Source organism: Procambarus clarkii, chromosome 69 (assembly GCF_040958095.1).
Source record: "Procambarus clarkii isolate CNS0578487 chromosome 69, FALCON_Pclarkii_2.0, whole genome shotgun sequence".
Lineage (NCBI taxonomy): Eukaryota > Metazoa > Arthropoda > Malacostraca > Decapoda > Cambaridae > Procambarus > Procambarus clarkii.
In genome coordinates, this window is record NC_091218.1 from 19,510,039 (window position 1) to 19,532,785 (window position 22,747).

Below are 22,747 nucleotides of genomic sequence, written 5' to 3' on the forward strand. Positions count from 1 at the left end.
CTTGTATATACAAACTATGACTTTTTTCGATTACTGTTATAATTAATAATAGGAGATATAAAAGTTTTTACACAAAATGGCTAAATTCTGCCATTAAATGGACTTTGTCTGGTATACATACACCAATTTATTACCATTCATCCATTATTAATTTCAAATGTAATGTATACTGTCTAGTTTTTTCCTCTCGCCATTACTTGGTGCAATATTTGAAGGTTGTCTATTTATTTATCGATCTATCTATTATCTTGTATTTATATTTACACGTTTCTGTGCTTGGAAGAAAACTCTGCATTGAATTGGGACTAATTTATTAAATAATATTATTTAGTATTAAATAATATATACAATTATTATTAATTACAAATATTTATAGCTTAGTTACTTTCATGTAACTCGCAATCGTACATTCTTAACATTAATAGCCCAAATTAGCACATCTTGCTTTTAAGTTAGCCCAAAAAGTAGCAAGTAGCGAAATTATAAATTTGGGAGCGCCGGGCTCTCAAAAGTAGCCCAATTCGCTACTTGTAGCCCAATCTGGCAACACTGGTAAGCACTCCTTATGGTAAACAAGCGGCCGATTTTTGGCCAAGATTTCTGGAAGTAAATAATTTTTAACTAAATACACATTTTTTTGTTGTTACAAAACCATATTTAAAGTCTTTACTTTTTTTTGCATTCAGTTTCATAGTGATGTAATGTATGTGACTAGTTCTGCTGCCAGTTTACATATGATCAGATGTACATCACACATCTGTTGCAAATGCAACAGATGTTGCATATAATCTTCCTTACTCTCTCATCATTCCCTTTCTTCCCTCACTTTCCCTCTCTCTATCCCCCTATCTTTCTCTCTCTCTCTCTCTCTCTCTCTCTCTCTCTCTCTCTCTCTCTCAGTATATGCAATTCCAACAAAATAACCATAACATTATTTTTACCACTGTTACGTTGATGCAACGTTATAACAATATAGTTAAAAGACGTTGTGGTTATGTTATATATATTATGAAGTTGAGATATTATGAAGAACTAAAAAACCTGTTGAAAAAGTGTCGGGAAAAAGAAACAGAAATTTAAGACTTCATAGGAGTAGCTGGGGTTTGGAAAAAGAGCTGATCCATCTTAAAAAGGGGCAATGGGGCCGACCCCCTACTGGCCTATGACAGTCCCATACCACACATGTATCATTGAAAAATTGGGTGAGGCTATCCCTATTAGGCTGGCCTCCGTCCTTGGACAGACAGACAAAGACAGATATTGTCTTTTATAGATACAGAGATATAGATACTAAATTAAAATTAAATTAAAAAACTAAATTAAATTAAATTAAATTAAATTAAATTACATTAAATTAAATTAAATTACATTAAATTAAATTAAATTACATTAAATTAAATTAAATTAATTATTAAATTATTTTTATTTATTTTTATAAATATAAATATAAATATTTTTTTTTATTTAGGTAAAAGTACATACATACATACATATATATATTGATTTACAAGCAGAATGTTAAATTTCTAGATAGAGCTAGTATATACTATGCGCACTGAGAAGGGAACAGGATAAGGATTTGGGATGGGACGGGGGAAAGAATGGTGCCCAACCACTTGAACCATCGGGGATTGAACGCCGACCTGCATGAAGCGAGACCGTTCGGGCAAATTGAAGATCCATCATCGTAAATGATCAATTGCAATTTATCAATGGAATTGGCAGATCCAGGCGCTGTGTTCCGCGGGCTCCTCCAAGCCACACATAATATTTTCATTCTTTGAATTACCGGAATTTCATTCATACTTGAATTACCATAGTTGAGCTTTGCAACTTCTCCACATACTCATGAATATTGGAAGATATTCTTGTGCTCTGCCAAAGTGTGCAAGTGCAAGCTACTTGTTAATTTAAAAATTACTCACTCAAAGGCCAATAATTCCATTTCATTCACAAAAATAATGTATTGTTCCTTAATTCATTTGTCGTCTACTTGGGGTCATGATAAGAGGAAGTCGACAATGAATGAACAGCTGACCCATGCCAGCTTTCTGTGAGATATAAGTCAATGAAAGACTATTTGCATCCTGGCCACCATTCACTCCATGTGGTCCCAGCATATTTTCCTATTATATTTGGCCAGTATATTTTGTAACAGGAAATAACCATGACATACTGAACTCAGGCATCACTGAATCAGTTATCATATGTTGCCTTAGTTTCATCAATCAACAGCGATTTAGTACATAAAGGGTAATTGTGTTACAAATTATGATATTTTACCACGTGTAATATTGATTTTAGTAGTGATTTTAAAGACAAATGTTCACATTTAAAGCATTAGGAAGGAGAATTAGTAAATAAAATATAGTGTGACGCAAGAGAGCAAGATTCTCCAGATGAATGGACAAACAGGAAGCTGGTCATCACTACTCTTCTCATTGAGCTAAAACATTTTACTTGAAGTGGAAAATATTCACTATTCGATGGTATAGTTGGCAACATTAATTACTAATCTATAATCCTTCCACAAATACGTCACTCAGACTCGAATTCTTTTGTTTGAGACATCCCTTTAGCTGAGAACCTGCAGCGCCGGGCCCTAAAGCGGCATTCTCATTGGCTTATCCTCCCGCACCCAGCCAATGACAACCAAGAATCCTATATAAATCTAGATAAAGTGCATCGACCCTCACTTCCCGAAATCTCCGGACTCGGGGTTGAGGCGAGTCTGTTAGTTGTGTGGGTCATAATCAATAACTGACGTCTGGCTCTCACTGGAACATCATGTCAAAGAACAAGTTCAACCTGAAGCTGCCACCGGGTTCCATCGAGCAGACCAACGACCATGACAACCATACCGGCACAGAGTGAGGCCAGGCAGCCCTTGTCACCCTACTGACACCCTCTCCTCTGCCCTCCCCCCCCTTACACTCACCCTTTAACCCTACCTCAATAACCTGTTGGATATTTTGGCTTGAGAGTGGTAGCGTGTGTGTTGAGTGTGAGTGTGTTGTGTGTGGCGTGAGGGAGGGAGCTGGGTGTAGAAGGGGTTGAGTTGTGTGGTCAGCCTGGGGGGGTGGGGGAGGTCTTGGAGTGTTCTAGCAAAAGTGTTCTATGTGCTGGTGAGTGTGTTGTCTGCGAGGTGCCGAGTGTGTTGTCTGCGAGGTGCCGAGTGTGTTGAGTGCTTGTGGGGGCAGCAGGAAGGTGTAGAGTGCTTGTGGGAGCAGCAAGAAGGTGTTGAGTGCTTGTGGGGGCAGCAGGAAGGTGTTGAGTACTTGTGGGGGCAGCAGGAAGGTGTTGAGTACTTGTGGGGGCAGCAGGAAGGTGTTGAGTGCTTGTGGGAGCAGCAGGAAGGTGTTGAGCGCTTGTGGGGGCAGCAAGAAGGTGTTGAGTGTTTGTGGGGGCAGCAGGAAGGTGTTGAGTACTTGTGGGGGCAGCAGGAAGGTGTTGAGTGTTTGTGGGGGCAGCAGGAAGGTGTTGAGCGCTTGTGGGGGCAGCATGAAGGTGTTGAGCGCTTGTGGGGGCAGCAGGAAGGTGTTGAGTGTTTGTGGGGGCAGCAGGAAGGTGTTGAGCGCTTGTGGGGGCAGCAGGAAGGTGTTGAGTGCTTGTGGGGGCAGCAGGAAGGTGTTGAGCGCTTGTGGGGGCAGCAGGAAGGTGTTGAGTGTTTGTGGGGGCAGCAGGAAGGTGTTGAGTGCTTGTGGGGGCAGCAGGAAGGTGTTGAGCGCTTGTGGGGGCAGCAGGAAGGTGTTGAGTGTTTGTAGGGGCAGCATGAAGGTGTTGAGCGCTTGTGGGGGCAGCAGGAAGGTGTTGAGTGCTTGTGGGGGCAGCAGGAAGGTGTTGAGTGTTTGTGGGGGCAGCATGAAGGTGTTGAGCGCTTGTGGGGGCAGCAGGAAGGTGTTGAGTGCTTGTGGGGGCAGCAGGAAGGTGTTGAGCGCTTGTGGGGGCAGCAGGAAGGTGTTGAGCGCTTGTGGGGGCAGCAGGAAGGTGTTGAGTGCTTGTGGGGGCAGCAGGAAGGTGTTGAGCGCTTGTGGGGGCAGCAGGAAGGTGTTGAGCGCTTGTGGGAGCAGCAGGAAGGTGTTGAGCGCTTGTGGGGGCAGCAGGAAGGTGTTGAGCGCTTGTGGGGGCAGCAGGAAGGTGTTGAGCGCTTGAGTACCTTGTATGTAATAAATGAATATGTTTACACATCGTGGAGAAGTGGACCACATCAAATGGGTTTTCAAAAGTGATTAAATGCTCCATCGTGATAATGATGCCTTACTTAACCTAAGCATTGTGGATGCAATGGATATGCGAGTCGGCTCCGTATATACCAACTTCTTGCAATTTCTGCTTGACCCTTTGCACATTGCTTTTATAATAATGTGTGTACAAGGTGCTGTATACCAGTAATCAGAATGAACGCTAAACAAAAGTTGTCATACATAATATATACTAGTGAGCATATGAGACTTGTGTATTGCTTTTATTGCCTTTATTAAATACAGTACTAACATTTTGGTGTTGATATGTACATATTCTGTATGCTGTGTTGACTTCAATAATATAGTATTGTAGAATAAGTGTGATAAATTGGCCAGAAATGTGCTGAACTAGAAGTGTGGCAAGTTGATTTGATAACCATTGAATGCAGGATAAAGTTATCACAGCATTTCTTGTTTAATTTGGATTATATTGTCCTGAATTTATCCATGTAGTGTAATACTCTATGGGCCTTTTGGTCTATCCAAAAAAGCACAGCATTTTCATGGGCCTATATCTAAAGAGCACATTGCCCTATGGGCTTGTGTCCAAAGCATAGTACCCTCCTTGGGTCTGTGTCTAAATTGTACATCATTCCGTGGGGTATTTAATTTCCAATACAGTACTGCATGATTGCTCTTAACTAACAATGAAAAAGGAATTTTTTTTTTTTTGATCTGTAGTAACTGCCTCCATTGAGATCGAGCATTGATTAGATAACTACTGTATTTAATGTTCTGATATATAAAATTCTCAAAGAAGAGATTGAAACATTTTCTGGCCCATATTTCTTACATTCTTGCCTCTTAAGCCCTCCAAGTTATTCAGATTAGTCACTCCAGTATCAACACTGTCTTCATCTGCTCTTTTTAATTCATTCTAAATAATCATCATAGGTCCCTCTCGCTTGTCGTCTTGTTTCTCTCTTGTACGTGTGTTATTTGTTGATGGGCCTGTGCTTGTAATTTTTTTTGCCAGTCTTTCATGTGGTACCTTATCACAGGCTTTAGCAAAATCTATGTACTGTATACTACATCAACCGGAAGTCCTTTGTCCAAGTAGTCAGTCGCTGTTTCCAAAAATGTGAGCAGGTTTGTAAGGCAGGATCTATTATTAACAAACCTATGTTGTGTCGATTTTTCAAGATTGTCCACTGAAAGATGGTGAATGATTCCCTCCCTTAGGATTCTCTCCGTGAGCTTGCAGATGTGTGATTTCCCTTGTGTTCTCTCATTCTGATTCCATCGCTGTCACACACCCCTGAGAATATCTTGTAGTTTTATTTTGTCTATGATCATAGGGTCATGGAAAATGTTTGACATCTACAATACTGTATTTTGAGATTTGTTTTATAGTTTATGTATTTTATTTCATTGTAAATATCACTTGGAAACTTGTTGTACATTTGATAGTAATGCGTAGCATCATGAGTCTTCTGAAGCTTTTGTGTGTCGTACAGTACTTTATTTTGTCTGTCCTTTAGAACTCCGCAGAGAAAAGCCAGCACTGGAGCGACTGGCAGTTTTGGTGCCATGTCACTTGAATCACTACTCAAGTGTATTCAGGAGCTGGACATGGATGACACCCAACGCAAACGCATGGAGATATTCCTCGTCCAGAAGCAAAAGGTCAGCTCCAGTCATTGATGAGATCAGTAAAATAGACGGTATGGTTTATTCAAGTCTTGCAGAAATCTTTAATTTATTATAACACCATAGTAGTACACTAAAACTTTAAGGAATTGTGGTGGTAGTGAAAATTTAACCTGAGAAAGATGGTTTATGGTGTAAGGCATATACTTTGACATGAGCACCACATTTAGCCAAGATATTAAATGTGCACTCTGAATACTTATACAGTTCGGTACTTTAAGGGGCCCCAAGTCATTTTGTATATTTTGTAAAAAAAAAAAAAGTAATAGTATAATATTACCATTTTAAAGCCTAGATTGCTCTAAAAACAAAACAATATGGGAATAAATATAAGTATAGTAAATGGAAAGTATTACTAAGCTACATAATTAAAAAGGGTATTGTTGAGGATTTGTGACGTTGCTCTGTTGGTGGGAAAATTAATATCAAAACACTATTTTTTGTTTTTTTCTGTCAAATTAAAATTTTCATTAGATTATGATACAATGTTCACACAATACGCAAATCAGCAGACTATATAATCGTCTTTTTTTTTTTTTAAATGTTTTTAACAATACTGTATATATTTTTCTTAAAAAAAAAAAAGTCAAGATTCATGATTTTTTTATTTTAAGTAAGCATAATTTAAAAAATGTAATGGGAGCATTTATAGAACTTTGTCTGATCTTTCCAATTATATTAAATAAATGCCTTTTCAGTAATAATATTTTGTTAACTTAAAAAGAACAAATAATTTTTATTGGAAGAAATTTGAAACTAAAAAAGTTTAAAGGCTAAATATCAAGTTCAATATAAATCTGAAAACATTGTTCTAGTGTAAGGTTGACTCAGCCCTCCTTAATGGTTTCTTTCCTTTTTTCTCCAGATTGGAGAATTAAATGCTGATGACTTTGAAAAACTTGGTGAACTAGGAGCTGGAAATGGAGGAGTGGTGAATAAGGAGAGACACAAGCCATCTGGTCTCATTATGGCACGGAAGGTGAGTCAACAGCCATGTGATGGTGTGGTTGGTAAAGACACGTACTTGGTAAAAGGCACCAAGGGGCCTGACAGCTGAGTGGACAGGGCTTCGGATTTGTAGTCCTGAGATTCAGGGTTCGATCCCTGGTGGAGGCGGAAAAAAATGGGCAAAGTTTCTTCCACCCTCCTGCCCCTGTTGCTTCCTCGGGGTGTGTAACAAAAAGGAGGCCAGGGCGTGGATAGGGCCGCGGAAATGCTAAGCCCCGAAATCATCTCAAGATAACCTCAAGATAGCTTGCACTATGTGGACTTAAAGTGCACATCAAACTGTGATTATCAAATATACTGTATCTTGATCTTATTTTACAATGTTATTGATTACATTTTATATATGAGATTATCACTTTGGAATTGTGGTATGTATTTTCATAAATATAACCTTTTTATTAATTATGGAATTATGATGGTACAGTACTGTAAAATGTTCATAAATTTTAGGGATTTTTATTATTTAAAAATATGTAAATTACTTCTACCCTTCCTGTCTAACCACAAGGCTTTCTCTGTGTAATGGTACAAATAGTAGACAAATGTAGAATTTACTTTTATCAGTTGCTTATAATACTGTACTACTGTACCACTTTTAACATGCCAGACTGGTACGTTTACAGCAAATTAATAGCTCCTCTGCTACATCAGTGTGTCTTCCAGGTAAACATGGTACCACCAAGTGCTCTAGTTAAGGTTATTGTATTAGTTATGCATGATAAAGAGACTTGTGCTCTATCTTCGAGTAACTGAATGGTTTCTTTCAGTTGATACATTTAGAAGTGAAGCCAGCTGTGAGAAACCAAATAATACGTGAATTGAAGGTACTTCACGAGTGCAACTCTCCATTCATTGTTGGATTCTATGGAGCATTTTACAGGCAAGTTTCTGCTCTGGTGAAGTTTCTTTTATAATACCATTGACAAAGTTGTTAAATAATTCTAAAGGTAACTTCACTATTGTGAAAGTATCATTTTAGTAGTTCTCTCCTGTGTCTATCTCATAAATCCTTCTGCAGTTAATATTTCTATTATGAATTAAATATTTTGTAATAGCAAAGTTGTCTCATTAATTTGAATATCCATAAATCATCATTGGAGAGTTACTTGTACTATTCTTAAGCTGTCTTGGATGATGGATAACAGCAGTTAGGGAAACTGGATATTAATTCAAATGTTGAGCGGGAATTTACCCAAAGGAATTTGTACAAGGAATTTACCCCTTGTTTTATTGCTGTTTATCAAGTTATATACATAAGTGTCTTCTCACACCCCATTGCCTTCGTGTAAATTACTTGGTGCTGTATTGGTGACTAATATAAAGAAGGTGGCCTCTGTTGGTGTCTTGGCAATATGAAAAATGTATTTTACTCTCTAATGGACACTATCATAATAAAGTGTGCTGAGTAATAGGAGCTTTTACTTGTTCTCTAAATTATCATTAAACCAACAGCCCTGTATTATGTCGAAAAGCAATTGTTCACTCGAATTTGAGGGAGATTGTAATGGTAAAGGGATTAATTAAAACCAATTTGTTTTAACTTAATTGTAGTGAAGATTCAAATTAAATTTATTTTCAACAGTGAGGGTGAAATTTCTATATGTATGGAGTACATGGACGGTGGATCCCTTGATTTATGTCTAAAGAAAGCCATCCGCATTCCTGAACCAATCTTAGCAAAAATATGTTCTACGGTAAGCTATGTTATATTTGTATTTTCTTAGAGCTTGTGAAAGATTGCCTCATTTTGCCGACAGACTAAAATCCTGATTCCTTAATTTCAAATGCAGAAAATGTTGTCGATTATATCTTTACAGATATATTGATTATTCTTGAATAACACTAAATACTGTTCTGTATGATGAATATTTATGCTTTTGTTACTAGAGCTTCTGATGTACATTTCAAGCAGTTGAAACTTTATTTACAAATAAAGTTGCTCCTTCAATGTGGTATTTCCCTACATTGTTCTCATCACAAGTTAACTATTTCATGCTTTATTAAAGTTAATTCTAGATATATCCTTCTCTTCACTGATGTAACAGCATCACATCATATGAATGTGTTAAAACATTCTCCAATTAGATAGTATGTAATGTATTGTAAACAATAATGAACAAAATATATACTGTTGCACCCATATAGCTGTTGAGTATTATATAATAAAAATACTATAAAAGTTAGGGGGGAAAAATAAGGAAATTGTAGTATGAACAGCATTTTTAGCATGTCTTCAGGTAAAAGGTATTAAAATAAGACTTGTATTGTTTTAATAACAATTACTGATGAAACGCTAGCATTGTCTTAATGGGTTTTTGGGATGGACTCCTTAGTTCCCCAAGCTCATCACAGGTATCACCAAGTCATATCCCAACATAACACCACACCCTTGAGACCCATCTGTTAGCTACTGGGAGCCATACAGAATCTGCAGACATGGGTGCATTGGTATGACTAGGTAAAATATAGGTGAACTGAGAGTAAGTCTGTGTAGGGACAATGAGCATTGAAGTTACTAGAATATATAAAATATGTTGATGGGGGGGGGGAATGTTTCATATGTAGTGTGTGGTAAGAAAAGGAGAACACAGTTTTAGGGTGGTTTTGAAGTGAACTTTGAGATATACTAATGCTCTAAATAGAATTTATCAATATGTAGGTCTGTGAGGGTATTCATTGTGTTTGTTCCTGAATATTTATGACCATTTATTTTGTAAATATTTGGTGCAGCATTAGTAGATAAAATATGTAGACAAATGGTGTTGATACTGTATTAATATAGCATTTAATCACCAGGTATTGAAAGGTTTGGCATATCTTCGTGAAAAGCACCAGATTATTCACCGGGATGTAAAGCCTTCCAATATTCTGGTTAATTCCCGTGGAGAGATCAAGATCTGTGACTTCGGAGTGTCGGGCCAGCTTATTGACAGTATGGCTAACACATTTGTAGGCACGAGAAGTTACATGTCAGTAAGTGCAGGAGGAGGCATCTACTTTTTAAATACAGTAATATTGTAAACCTATTATTAGGCAGTAAATGATTTTAAAATAAGCAGGCTCTTAATTTTAGCTATATACGGTCCTCCTGCCTCATGTAAGGTGGCCCATGCAAAAACAAAACAAAAAAAATAAAACATTTCGGTTTCTGCACAGTTATTAGCATTCATTCAAACTCGCCTTGCTTCTGTGAGCAGTCTTCCTTAATGCATAGAACCTAACCACTGACCTCAGTTATGTGTACATTGGCATAATTCTTCTTTAGCTCAGTCTTGTACTAAATTTTCACATCTCACTAAATGCAAATAACACTCAATAATTTATCACCAAACAATTATTACATGACTGAGCATATCGAGCAATTTACATAAATACGGGGGATTACATATATTATACATTTAAGATTTCAAGAATTTTATAAATATTTTGTGTATTGGTTAGTCACGGCTTATGAAACTTTATACAGTATAAATACTTTATATAAAAATGAAGTATTTTGTCTTATCCTGGGTAGCCCATGCAAAATTTCAAATATATTGCTTACCATGATGACCATACCACACACTAGAAGGTGAAGGGACGACGACGTATCGGTCCGTCCTGGACCATTCTCAATCGACTTGAGAATGGTCCAGGATGGACCGAAACGTCGTCGTCCCTTCACCTTCTAGTGTGTGGTCTGGTCATCATATTTTAGCCATATTATTGTGACTCATCGCCTGCATATTGCTTACCATGATTCTCCCATTTTAGAATATTTGTCATTTTTCTTAAGCTTAATTACCAATTTATATAATGAACAACTTAATCTTCAAATAAAGATGATGAATACTCAAATTAATAAGTATGTACAGTGCATTTATTAATATAACTAACTTTGAGTTTTAGGCACAAAATATCTATATCTTTCAGCTGCTATGTTTACTTGATGCATTGTGACTCCATTTTATGAAATCATATTTTAAATTAAATGCAGTCCCTTGACATCGTATGTAATGTTCTTGTTTTTCAGTCTGGTAAAAGAGTGATAAACTAGTGGGTCTTAAGGTTCAGTCAGGATTTTGAGACTTAGTTTTTCACCTTCTTCTCTTTCACGTCTGAATTTTTATTTAAAATGTAGTTTTGCATATACTGTACTATCATGGCATATATATGTAGCATAACTCTAATAACTTTTCTGTCCCATGTACCTTTTCCACACCACTTTTATTTACCCTTTTGATTCTTTTGGTTCCTAGCGTTACACTTCCGTTGTTTTGATCAATTGATTATGTGTTGGTGTTTTGTATCTACAAGAAGTGTTGACTCCTAGCAAGCTTCATGTACACTACACACACTTTTTCTTCTACTTTAGCCTGTAGTACATCTCAAACTTTTCCTAGCAGTTTCATCAATTTGGTACATTAAACATTTATTCAAAATCTTCTATTTTTTCACCAAAGTATCAGTGTTAATATTATATAATTTAATTTACTGCATGTTCATTTTCCCCCCAACATATATTCCTTATTAAGATCGTATTCCTGCAGCCTTTAAAAAGTTTAACTAATTATTTAACTGCATACAAAACTGCTTGGTGGTACATAACCTTCCCGGTTTGGTGGTGGCTTTTGATAATTACTTGCTTACAAAACTGCTTTTATTCATATTTAATAACTTAGTCTCCATAGTCACTGCTGTTAACTATTTTGTAACTAAGCTTCTCAATTTTGCTTTCACCTCTCAAACGTTTGCATCTGTAAACATAGCAGTTGTTAATGGTGACATTACACAATCCTGGTGCATCGCGAGTTGACTTTTTATTTTTCATTGATTTAGCTAGATAGTATTCCTGTCATCTTGAGTGAAGTGTCTTGTGTTGAGTTGTTATACTAGTACTACCTAATAGTTAGGCAAGAATGATATATATAGTTTGCCTTTAGAATGGAAATAATTGTGCCAAGTATGTTAAATTCGTGAGGTAATTTGTAACTAGATTCTGTGATTTCAGAGTTCCTTTAACCCTGAAAGGTCGTTTATCATCCTAAGTTTATCCCTGGGCTGATGTGGTTACAGTCATTTGGTGATTTTTAATTATTTTCATCATTTTTTATGAAACTTGGTTATCGTTATACTATATCCAGGCCATCTTCCTGTTTTTGGTAGTACTGTACTGTACTTATAGTAACGACAAGAACCATAGTATATATACGGACGTACAACGAAATTAGAATGTAGAAATCTGAACTATTGAGTTGGACAAACCGGAAAACTATTTTGTACTTGTGTTGCTTTGACAAACTAAACGAACCTATCCTAACCTCCCTAGGCCTAATACACGATATCTAAAGCCTAATATATTATGTATGTGCGCTATACTATAGGCCAAGGTATATTTAAGTTTGTGTTTTAGCTTAATTTATTTTGAAAAAATTTCTTACTAGTCAGCATACCACTTTCTAAAAGCTAAAAACGTACGAATTCTGACTATTGATAATTGTCACAATAGGTACTATCTAAACAGGAGGATGGTTTGCTATATCTATATTGATGTAATGAAGTTGACTAAACCCGTACAAAATCCTACAATGAGGCTATCATGTACAAATGTTTTGTGATTATTGTAGAATTACACTTTGGTCATAGAATAGCAGCAAGAGCATTGGTTGCAAGAAACTTTCTTTGAGCCGTGTCAGGGACAGATTTTTTGATACATAGGTGGAAAAATTGTAGGCCTAGATACAGTACTCGCCATTTTTGTCAATTACAGTGTGTGTGTGTGTGTGTGTGTGTGTACTTAAATCAGGTTATTAAACACACAAAATACATTATGTAAACTAATAAGTGAAGCCATGAACATAAAAAGCATTTATCTTGATGATCATTCCTTCCCTTTCACCCCTACACCATTAGTTTGTAAACTGCATGTCTAGTGCTACTGCATGGGCACCCCCAAACCTGGAGTGGTGTTTTTTTTTTATATAGAAGTTTTTTAATTTGTTCATGCTACTTTAAGAACATTTTATTTCATACAGGCAGAATGGTACTTTTGATGAAAGCTGCTGTTTGCAAGTCAAGAAGATATAATGTTTATTTTCTTCTTTGTTGCTAAATTGTTTGTCAGTCATTAGTAATTAGTGGAAAGTGTGTGTATATGTTGATTAATACTTGGTCCTATAGTTAGGCGGTAAGAATAAATAGTGAAGTTTTCTGAGCCGAGGGCCCCTTAGATGTTCCTTGAGCCAGAGCCATTATGGGCCACCTAGGAATTGTATTGCTCGCTAGGCTCTCGACAAAGTTTTCTTCCACCTTAACAAGTATTTTTGCAAGTGATTTAATTGAGGAAATTCTGGGAGGCAGTGACGAGTCTAACTTGGCTACCACTGACGGACCAGCTTGCTATTATACTTTACTGAAGAGTTCATTCCTCTACATGTGAAAAAGTCCACAAGGGCCGTGAAGAGGGTTCGAACCTACGTCCGGGATGATCCCAGGCGCGCCTTAGTCGACTGCCCCACGACATGGTAAAAGAATTGAAACCTGGAGTGCTACTGGCCTTCACAAGGCTGCTGCAGCTTCTCCGAAGCACAGACTGGGATTTTACACAATTCCTCCATGCACCCGGGCTCTGTCGACAAAATGTTCTACCTCTTCGCCCTTCAATACACACTACTGCCTACTGAGGGCAGTAGCACTCCAGGTTGCAATTCTTTTACCATGTCGTGACGTAGTCGACCAAGGCGCGTCTGGGATCAACCCGGATGTAGGTTCGAACCCTCTTCACGGCCCTTATGGATTTGTTCATTTGATGCATCATGCTCTTGTAATTTGTGTGTGTATTTCCTTGCAAGTAATAATTTAGTAACACAAGGAAGGTGAATTATTGCTTTGCTAACTACCAGTTAAGGAACTAAGTTGATACTGCTACCACCAGATAGTAGCAACCATCACCACAAGTGTTGGTGGAACTGTTTACTGCACTTTTGGCCTTGTGAAACAGTTTGTGGTCACCGCCTCACGAGAGTTCCCCGGGAATGAGTAAGGCATTGGGGCTCATGAGAGAGAGTTTTTTGTTTGATTCAACCCTGGGCTGCCTTAGCCTTTCATCATCCTTGTTGTATGGGACTAGGTTCAAGTAAACACCTTGTGATTCTGCTTCTCTCTGGGTCTATCCTGCATAAAATGGGTCTTGTTCTAACAAAGGGTTTTGCTGCTCATGACCCTTTTTGGTTCTTCTGGTGTTTACACTATGGTGTCATCCTATATAGAGTTGAATTCTGGTGGTAGCAGTTTCCTTGTAAGCATGTGGCATTTTATATATATATATATATATATATATATATATATATATATATATATATATATATATATATATATATATATATATATATATATATATATATATATATATATATATATATATATAATATATATATATATATATATATATATATATATTATATATATATATAATATATATATATATATATATATATATATATATATATATATAATATATATATATATATATATATATGTAATATATATATATATATATATATATATATATAATATATATATATATATATATATATATATATATATATATATATATATATATATATATATATATATATATATATATATATATATATATATATATAATATATATATATATATATATAATATATATATATATATATATAATATATATATATATATATATATATATATATATATATATATATATATATATATATATATATATATATAATATACATATATATATATATATAATATACATATATATATATATACCAGACACTGTTTTACAGGTTAGCCAAAGGCTTAGGGCCCTGTACAGGAATATCCATGTCATCCCCCCCACAGCCCCTAAAGAAACCGCCTCGAGCATTCTGTGTGTGTGGGGGAACTATATCCACCTTTCCAGGAGTGACATGATGCCTCCATTTTTTTGTGTGTTTAGTTTATGGCAATTGAAAGCCTTTCTGCTCTATTGGGTTCCTGTGGTCTTATTTCAGGCCACTTCAAGCTCTATGAAACTTTATGTTCCTGTTTATGCATGGTTTCTGCTCAGCAGTAGTTTGCTTCTTCTACTGCTATGGGACATGGCATTTTCTTGCATGGCTTTTTAAATTAAAAAAAAAGTAAGTTTCCTTAATAGATATCTTTGATGCTCCTGCCTTGGCATTTAGTAGCTACATGCTCGGGTTCCTCTTATGTTCCTAGCTAAGGTCACAGTGGGCTATAAGGACATCTGTCTGGGGGCATATGCATCTTGCCTCCTTGGACTTATTCTCTGCTCGGTTACATTTCAAGTTGACTTGCTCAGGAACTGCACTCTTGGTTGGCTATGTCTGTTGCTTTGATGGCCACAGATGCTTAGTCTGTTACTAATTCCAAGTCATTATGTGATCTAGGTAATTACACCCTCCTCCTTCCCTCTCTTCACACACAGTTTCAAACATTTATACAGTATATGATTTATTCTTTAAAATTGTTTGTTAATCCTTTTTTCCCCTTTTCTCATAGTTTTCTTGTTAAGTTGTAGCATTCATGTGTCTCAAACTTAATCTCTTGTGAGTAGTGAGGATCTGCTGTTTACTTTACAGGAAACTATCAGTGCTAGGATGGATGGTATGAAAACGTACCTCTGCCATAACTTTGACATTATTGATTGTTTTGAAATTGTGCATGACATAAAGTGGCACTTGAGAATGTGGTGATGTTTTTTTAAAACAAAAGTTTTTAAAGTATTGCACTTGCAAGGGCAAGTAAAAAAGACAAGGTCTCAGAGAATGTGATAAATGCATGTTTGTGTGTGTGAGAGAGTATATGAATATGGGAATTTTGTTAACAAAATTAGCTGGGTTAGTAGAATAATGAATGGTAGATTGAAAAACAGATTTTTCCATGTGAGAACTGCAGGTTTATGTATTGGCATGGCTTTATGTAAAATTATTTGCTACAATTTTAATAGTAGAAATAAAGTTTATGCTTAGCATTTATAGATTTTAAAAGAGCATGTCATTAAAGGATAATTGGCTTTTCAGTATGTTTGAAAGCATGAAGGTCTAGAGTTAACAAGGATTGATTGGAAGGCGAGTTGGGGATGGTTGAATGTGAGCTGTTCAAAGCAACAAAATTTTCATAGGGTGAAGTAGCGTAAGTGGCAGGGGGCAGCAGAGTTGAGTTTGGATGAAAAATTAATGTTCAAAGATCAGATTGTTGCATGGGCCTCTTGAAATGAAATGGAGAACACCTTTATTATTTTAGATATATGAAGAGTGCTTTAAGTTTTTTATGACTGCTGAAGCACCTTTTGATAATTTAAAAATATGAATTACTTAATATAACATTTATGCTAATAGTGATGATATAAATTTACCTGCTTCATTGAGCAAATTCAATTTTCCCTTAATTATTTGCTGATGATACAGGTTAAAACATTTTTTGTGTATTTTAAGGAAATGTTGCCAGGACTGGTTGTATATATAATATTTATAACACTACAATACAGTGTATATTTTTTTGTTATGCTTTTTTCCTCTGGGAATTTCCTGTTCTTGAAGGGGTAAAGTCATCTAGAATATGGTCTAGATACTTCAAATGCCTTCAAGTACTGAAGACCTGAAGGAAAGCTTAAAGCATTTACGAAAAAAATACTTGATTGCTTAACCACCATCATAAATGTGAAGCAGTTGCACCGAAGACAGAATGTGTAGCAAGAATGGTTGGGACGCACGTGTAAAAAATAACATGGTGAGGGCATAAGTCAGGGAAATATAGGTTAGAGAGTAGGAACTTTTTATTGTAAGGTGGAAGTGCTGTTAATTACCAGCTGTTACCGCACATAGTTTGTAGCACCCCTGCCCTCTCTCCGCGACCATCCCCCATGCCCTGCCCTCTCTCTGTGACTATTCCCCGTGCCCTGCCCTCTCCCCGCGACCATCCCCCATGCCCTGCCCTCTTCCCGCGACCATCCCCCATGCCCTGCCCTCTGCCCGCAACCATCCACCATTCCCTGCCCTTTTCCCGCAACCATCCACCATTCCCTGCCCTCTTCCCGCAACCATCCACCATTCCCTGCCCTCTTCCCGTGACCATCCCCCATGCTCTGCCCTCTCCCCGCGACCATCCCCCATGCCCTGCCCTCTCTCCACGACAAGCTCCCAACCTAGGTTTTGTAATTTAATATCTACAATCATCTTTACTATTACTTGTCCATTTTCTCTGGGCTGACACCTCCACACTGCATGAAAGTGGGAGTCGGGGTAATAATACTGTTATTGTTGTATGTACGTTTTTCTTACCATAAGTGGCAGTTTATATTGAGTGGGTTTTGTCTCAACTTGTTTTCTCACATTTTTCATGTACAGTAGTGTTTTTAATATTTGGTTCATCACAGACACACACATTTCATGTCCTGGTGTTATGGGTATTCAGAGATTTGGTAGAATTTGTCTTTGGTTGTATAGTATTTACTTATAAGTCATCTTTTATATTTGTCTTATTTATGTATTAACATTTTTGAGCTATTATTCTTTAGTTGTCAATGCACTTTTATCGCATGGTTTATTGTACTGTACTTGCCAATAATTTACTCACGTGTTTAATTCTAGGCATGCACCTCAAGTTAATCACAATATGTCACCCTAATGTTTTTCTCCATCTCGTATGTCCTTCTTGGCAAATAAATATGTATCATTGCTCATTTCTTTGTGGAAAAACATGGCATAAGAAATTAAATTGATTAGTAAATACTAGGAATATTAGTAGTACATATGTGCATGTGGCTGAATATAATACTGTATTGTGCAATCTTTCTATGGTGAGATAATTTAGTTTCTGTATAATTAATCTTATAATTGGTAAATTGCCTTAAAGACCTAGGTGATAATATTAAATATAAGGGCAATTGATGGCAGCCAAAGGGTTAAAAATGGTTTGAAACAAAAAATGGTGAAAATGTTTAGTTGAGGCAGTAGATTAGAGGACATTAATTACTTGTGTTATAACACCGAGAAAGGCAGGAAAATGTGTGTCGCCACTCTGGGAGGTTGTGTGAAAATTAAGTAAAACTCAACATTTGGTTACCATGCATGGGCCACCCTGTATAAGGCAGGATGTGGTCTTGAGAATAAATTAGTGTAATAAGTATTTATATCTGTCAGCCTTGTCTGTCAATTGCTCATTCCATACTCTTTCACAGTCATACTCACCTAGAACATGAGTACTGTTCTTGCCTCTTGGCCATTTTCATACTGAAGGTCATTTCTTCAAACTCACTCAGTGTGTAACTTATGCTACCTCACCAAGAAATATGATCTGCAACAAGCAATAACATGTTCAACTTTCACATCTTTTTTCTGTGTTTCAGAATTAATTTTTCTCAAATATGTGTGTATGTGGCATTGCTTCACTGCACTTTCTCCACAAGCTTATACAGTATTGAGATTACACATCCTTCCTTAAACTCATCACTTACACTGAACCATTCACTGATTCTACCAATGTGCTTGCGTTGTAATGGCTGTGATTCACAAACACACGCCACAGGGTTGGGCTTCATCCATGCCACGACCCAATAGTGTGTCTGAAGTGTGCATTTAGGTTCTTTGGCATGTTTCTCCTTTTACAGGGTGAAGTTCCCGTTGAGAGATTGACAACGTCATTATACTATTATATTGAGGTGAGTGGAGGAAGGCACAGGTGGCTATCCAAGGTTAGATGGAAATGCGGAAAAAAAAATCTTAGCGAGAGAGTTGAAGTTTGGTTGATTCTATATAGTTGTGTGGAAACCGAATTGTTAATAGATATCATGCATCACATTGCACCGAACATACAAGTAAAAGATAGGTAGCATTGATAAAAACATCTAGCCCATGGATAATTTTAACTGGCAGTCTGTTTGGTTTGCTGTTAACATGCACTTGGTTTACAGTTTATTAATTCTCTTTTATTTCCTAGAACAAGACACAACTAGGGCGCCAGCCTGTGCCTAAGTCCTTCCCGGTCCCTGCACGTGCATAGTAACTTTGCTAATCCCAATCTAATTAGTTTTCCTTCCCCCTTATTCATCAGAACATATCCTTTACCTTGGACTCGAACACTGCTACATCTTTCCAGTCACTTAGCTCTTCAGCCTGTCCTCCACCTCCTGCACACCCAGTTTTCAGTTACAGTAGCTTCTTATGGCATCATGTTTTCTTATGTCTTTGGTACTTTTTATTTCTTATTTGAATTTTATCAGTCCATATCGCCTCCCAAATGTCTGCATCAAGTTGTGTCCTCAACTGCTTGTATTCTAACCTGGTAAATCCACCAAAGTCTGCACTTGCTCCTCATAGCATATTCCAAAATTGTGCAAGTTTTTGGCTGCTTGTTCATCTCGCTTGCTCTTGTCCATGCCTGCTCTCGTTCGACCTGCTCGCAACTATGTCTGCTCACATCCATGCATACTCTCGACCATACCTGCTCGCATCCATGCCTGCTCGCATTCACTCGTAATCACATCCACGACCGCTTGCTTTTGCATTTTCTTATATTTTCATGTGCCTGGATCTTCTTCCAGCTACCTGTTGGCATAGTTACATGGCTCCTTCATTACCTCTCATCCCCCACTTGGTTGTGCCTTGTATCTTTGCTTACCATACATGCGTGTGGTTTTTGATGAAAGTGAAGCTTGTTAACAATTTGTGCTCATTACTTGTTCATTTATTATTGTTTGTAAATGTTTTTGTGCTTTGATACCTTACACCCTTGTAGCAACTTGTGTTGTTGGTGTGCCTTGTCATTTGCAAAGCTTCAGAATTCACCAAATTTGTTAATACAGTATCTTTGTGTTAAATTTTGATGAGGTCATTTGTTGGCTTTGATAAAGAATTCATCTGGCTAAAGAAATTTACCATGTCAAAAATAGCTATTTTGTATTTCCATGTATATATCAGTAATAAAACTGCTCTGTTGATTGGTTGTTATTGTGAGAAATTATCAACTTCTGTGTCTTTTTCTCAATTCCAGCCAGAACGATTGAATGGTGACCACTATTCTGTTGCTAGTGATATCTGGAGTCTTGGATTATCTCTGGTAGAGATGGCTATTGGTATGTATCCTATCCCACCACCTGACCCAAATACGCTCAAGAAAATATTTGGGTCCAAAATTGAGGGTGTAAGCCCATCCCCGACATCACGTTCACCCAGATCAGGTTGGTGGCCTTCTGTGTCTTTACAAGTATATACTTCTTAATTCAAGGGAATAAATCAAACATGGAATTACTGTAATTGACTTCAGTCTTGTTTTGCTGTGCAGTAAATTGCTGGGGGGGGGGGGACGAGGAGTTGAACCCCTCCTTAAAAATAAAAATCGCTATAAATTTTTAAAATAAATGTTAAGTGTTCCTCATTGCAATATCAGCTTAATTTTTGAAAGATTTCTTGTCAATGCACTTTAAATCAGCCTTCTAGCTCACTTATTAGCAAAGATATATGAATTTGAATATATAATGTGTTCTTGCACACTAAAAATATGGGGGTGTAACTTTTGAACCAAAAGTAGGGCTTATCGAAAATTTGGATTTTTGGGTGAAGATGGATATAGACCAACTTGCAGGAAAATTTAAAGGGGTTATGGGGTTGGGCATTACATGATCCGTCTTTGAATTAGTTTGTATAGATATCATAAATAAAAGCAATAAGCGTACTCACTAAAGAATTGTATGTTTTAGTACAATAGTAAATTAAAATTTAAAAGGTAGTCTGCTCATTTTTCCTGCGTATATTTTTTTAATAAGGAAAATGCACTTTTAATATTTCCCATTAATCATTCTAGCACTCTTATTGGTTACGGAGACATAAACAAGTGCAAGATATTTCTAATTGATTTAAATCTTCCACATGGGATATACAGTATTTTATTCTCTTGCCTCCAATTAGCTGCAGTCACAGGACCCAAATTCTTATTCTAAAAGCCAGATGTGTGGACAAATATTACAGGATGTAGAAACTATTTTTTCAAGGCATTTTGTAACAGTTGCTTTCAACAGTGCAGGAGTAGTTTTCACTAGGCATGTTCTACCACCAGTTGCAGCCAAAAGTTTTAAATCCTCATGATTTCCACACTGTGCTCATTAGGAAACTGCTCTTGGGCAGAGACAAACCAGTCAAGTATTATGCCACCCAGGAAAATATTAAATAGCACCCACACCATTGTTTCCCATCTTACTTAACTACTTAACACCTCTTTCCCTTCTCTCGTTCCCACTGCATAGGGGTGTACAGTACTGGTATATATACCGTTTGTTTTTGTATGGTGGTTTTCTTCATATTGGCAACCATTGCTTTTCATTCAGTAAACAATAAAGTTAAAACTTGTTAATTATTTTTTCCCAGTAGAAAAATGCATTAGTTGGTACATTAAACACGGCTACCTGATTTTGAGGCCAAAGGTAAAAAAATTGCAAAAAAATTGTATCCTCTCTTACATTATGTGATTAATGCCTGTGCATTCCTCTAAATTGTAATTGATAGTAGTAGCAGTAGTAGGCATCCATCAGTCAAAGTAATGGTGGATATTCTCTGCAGCTGGCCTTCCTGGGGAACCACGGCCCATGGCCATCTTCGAGCTGTTGGACTACATTGTAAATGAGCCGCCACCTCGGCTACCTCCGGGAGTGTTCACTCCTGAGTTTGTAGATTTGGTAGACCGATGTCTTAAGAAAAGTCCTAGTGAGAGAGCTGATCTTACAACACTACAGGTGAGATATATTTTGTCATTGTTAGTATATACATAAAAAAAAAAACTTTAGATTCAAACACAGGCCTTGTGTTAATTTGTGGCTGTTCTCCACTATTCCTGCCGTCATTCTCAAATTATTTACTTGCTTCTCTTCTGACTCGGGTCTAATAATTTCTGGGTTTCCTTGGTACCTGCTTGTTAGCCTCTACTCATTTATGCTCTTGTATTCTTCCATACCTTGTGCATTTATTTGTTTCCCTGCACTGATTGCTGAACCATGGGTTTATTCAGCTTTATTTTATTGACTTCCTTTCTGAGTGAGGTAAACTCTTCTGTGTTTCTAAGTTATAAGTCAACCTATTTAGTTGTTTTTCCTCCAGATCATTTTCTCCAGGAAAACCCTTGATTTTGAAGTCTCAAATCTTTCTTAATCCATTTCTTTACGCATTTCCTTAAATGATCTTGAGTGGCTGGATTCTAACATTATATTTACCAGTAAGCAACATACTGGTAAGTATAATGTACTGTACTTACATACCATGTTCTCAACATACACTTTTTTCTGGGCAAACGCCAGAAGTCCAGTTTCAATAGTTCTTTTTCTGGGGGGAGCCCCGTCGGCTCCCCGGAGCTATCCCAGGCTGATATGCTAATGTCAGACTTTGGCATCAGTCATGTGTATGGAGTTCTTAGGCCTACCGGGGACCATGGCCAGAACCGGGCCCCCTCAGAGAGGCAAGGGGAGCAATGGCCTATAGAAGCCCCCGTGTAGTTGGAAGCATTCTATGTCTGCCATCGACCGGAACAGGCACCCAGAAAGGTAAGCGCCCCAAAACAAACCCCTATTCTGGTTAAAATTGCTACCTAAAACCGAACTAGTGGATAGAACTCCCCAACCGAAAACAAGCAAACTAGTGTGACGTCACACACTGCCGCGCCGCTGTCTGCGCAGCTCCCCCCTCCCCGGGAGGGGGAAGGGGGAGCCCCAGACCCCCCGCGCCGGCTACCCACACCTCAGTTCTTGAGGCTGATGCTATAGGTCCCTGGGCCTCGTCGGGCCTGTGTTGCTTTGGGTCGGCGGTTGCAGCCAGTTGTCTCGGCTTCGA

At 37.3% G+C, this 22,747-nt stretch overlaps 1 protein-coding gene across 4 annotated transcripts in view; it reads left to right on the forward strand.

Moving 5' to 3' along the window:
• The first annotated feature begins 2,640 nt into the window (after window positions 1-2,640).
• The window catches only part of Dsor1 (mitogen-activated protein kinase kinase 1), a 33,250-nt gene continuing 13,143 nt past the window's right edge, over window positions 2,641-22,747 (forward strand). Inside the window, exons 1-9 of one of the 4 annotated variants that reach the window (XM_045765096.2) lie at window positions 2,641-2,870; window positions 5,726-5,870; window positions 6,760-6,873; window positions 7,670-7,782; window positions 8,485-8,596; window positions 9,699-9,875; window positions 18,544-18,594; window positions 19,926-20,112; window positions 21,488-21,660. In XM_045765096.2, coding sequence (XP_045621052.1) covers window positions 2,788-2,870; window positions 5,726-5,870; window positions 6,760-6,873; window positions 7,670-7,782; window positions 8,485-8,596; window positions 9,699-9,875; window positions 18,544-18,594; window positions 19,926-20,112; window positions 21,488-21,660 — 1,155 coding nt within the window. In that variant the 5' untranslated portion in view covers window positions 2,641-2,787. Of the gene's footprint in view, window positions 2,871-5,725; window positions 5,871-6,759; window positions 6,874-7,669; window positions 7,787-8,484; window positions 8,597-9,698; window positions 9,876-18,543; window positions 18,595-19,925; window positions 20,113-21,487; window positions 21,661-22,747 lie in introns of all 4 variants that reach the window. The other 3 variants (XM_069311138.1, XM_045765097.2, XM_069311140.1) reach the window with 3 other exon arrangements.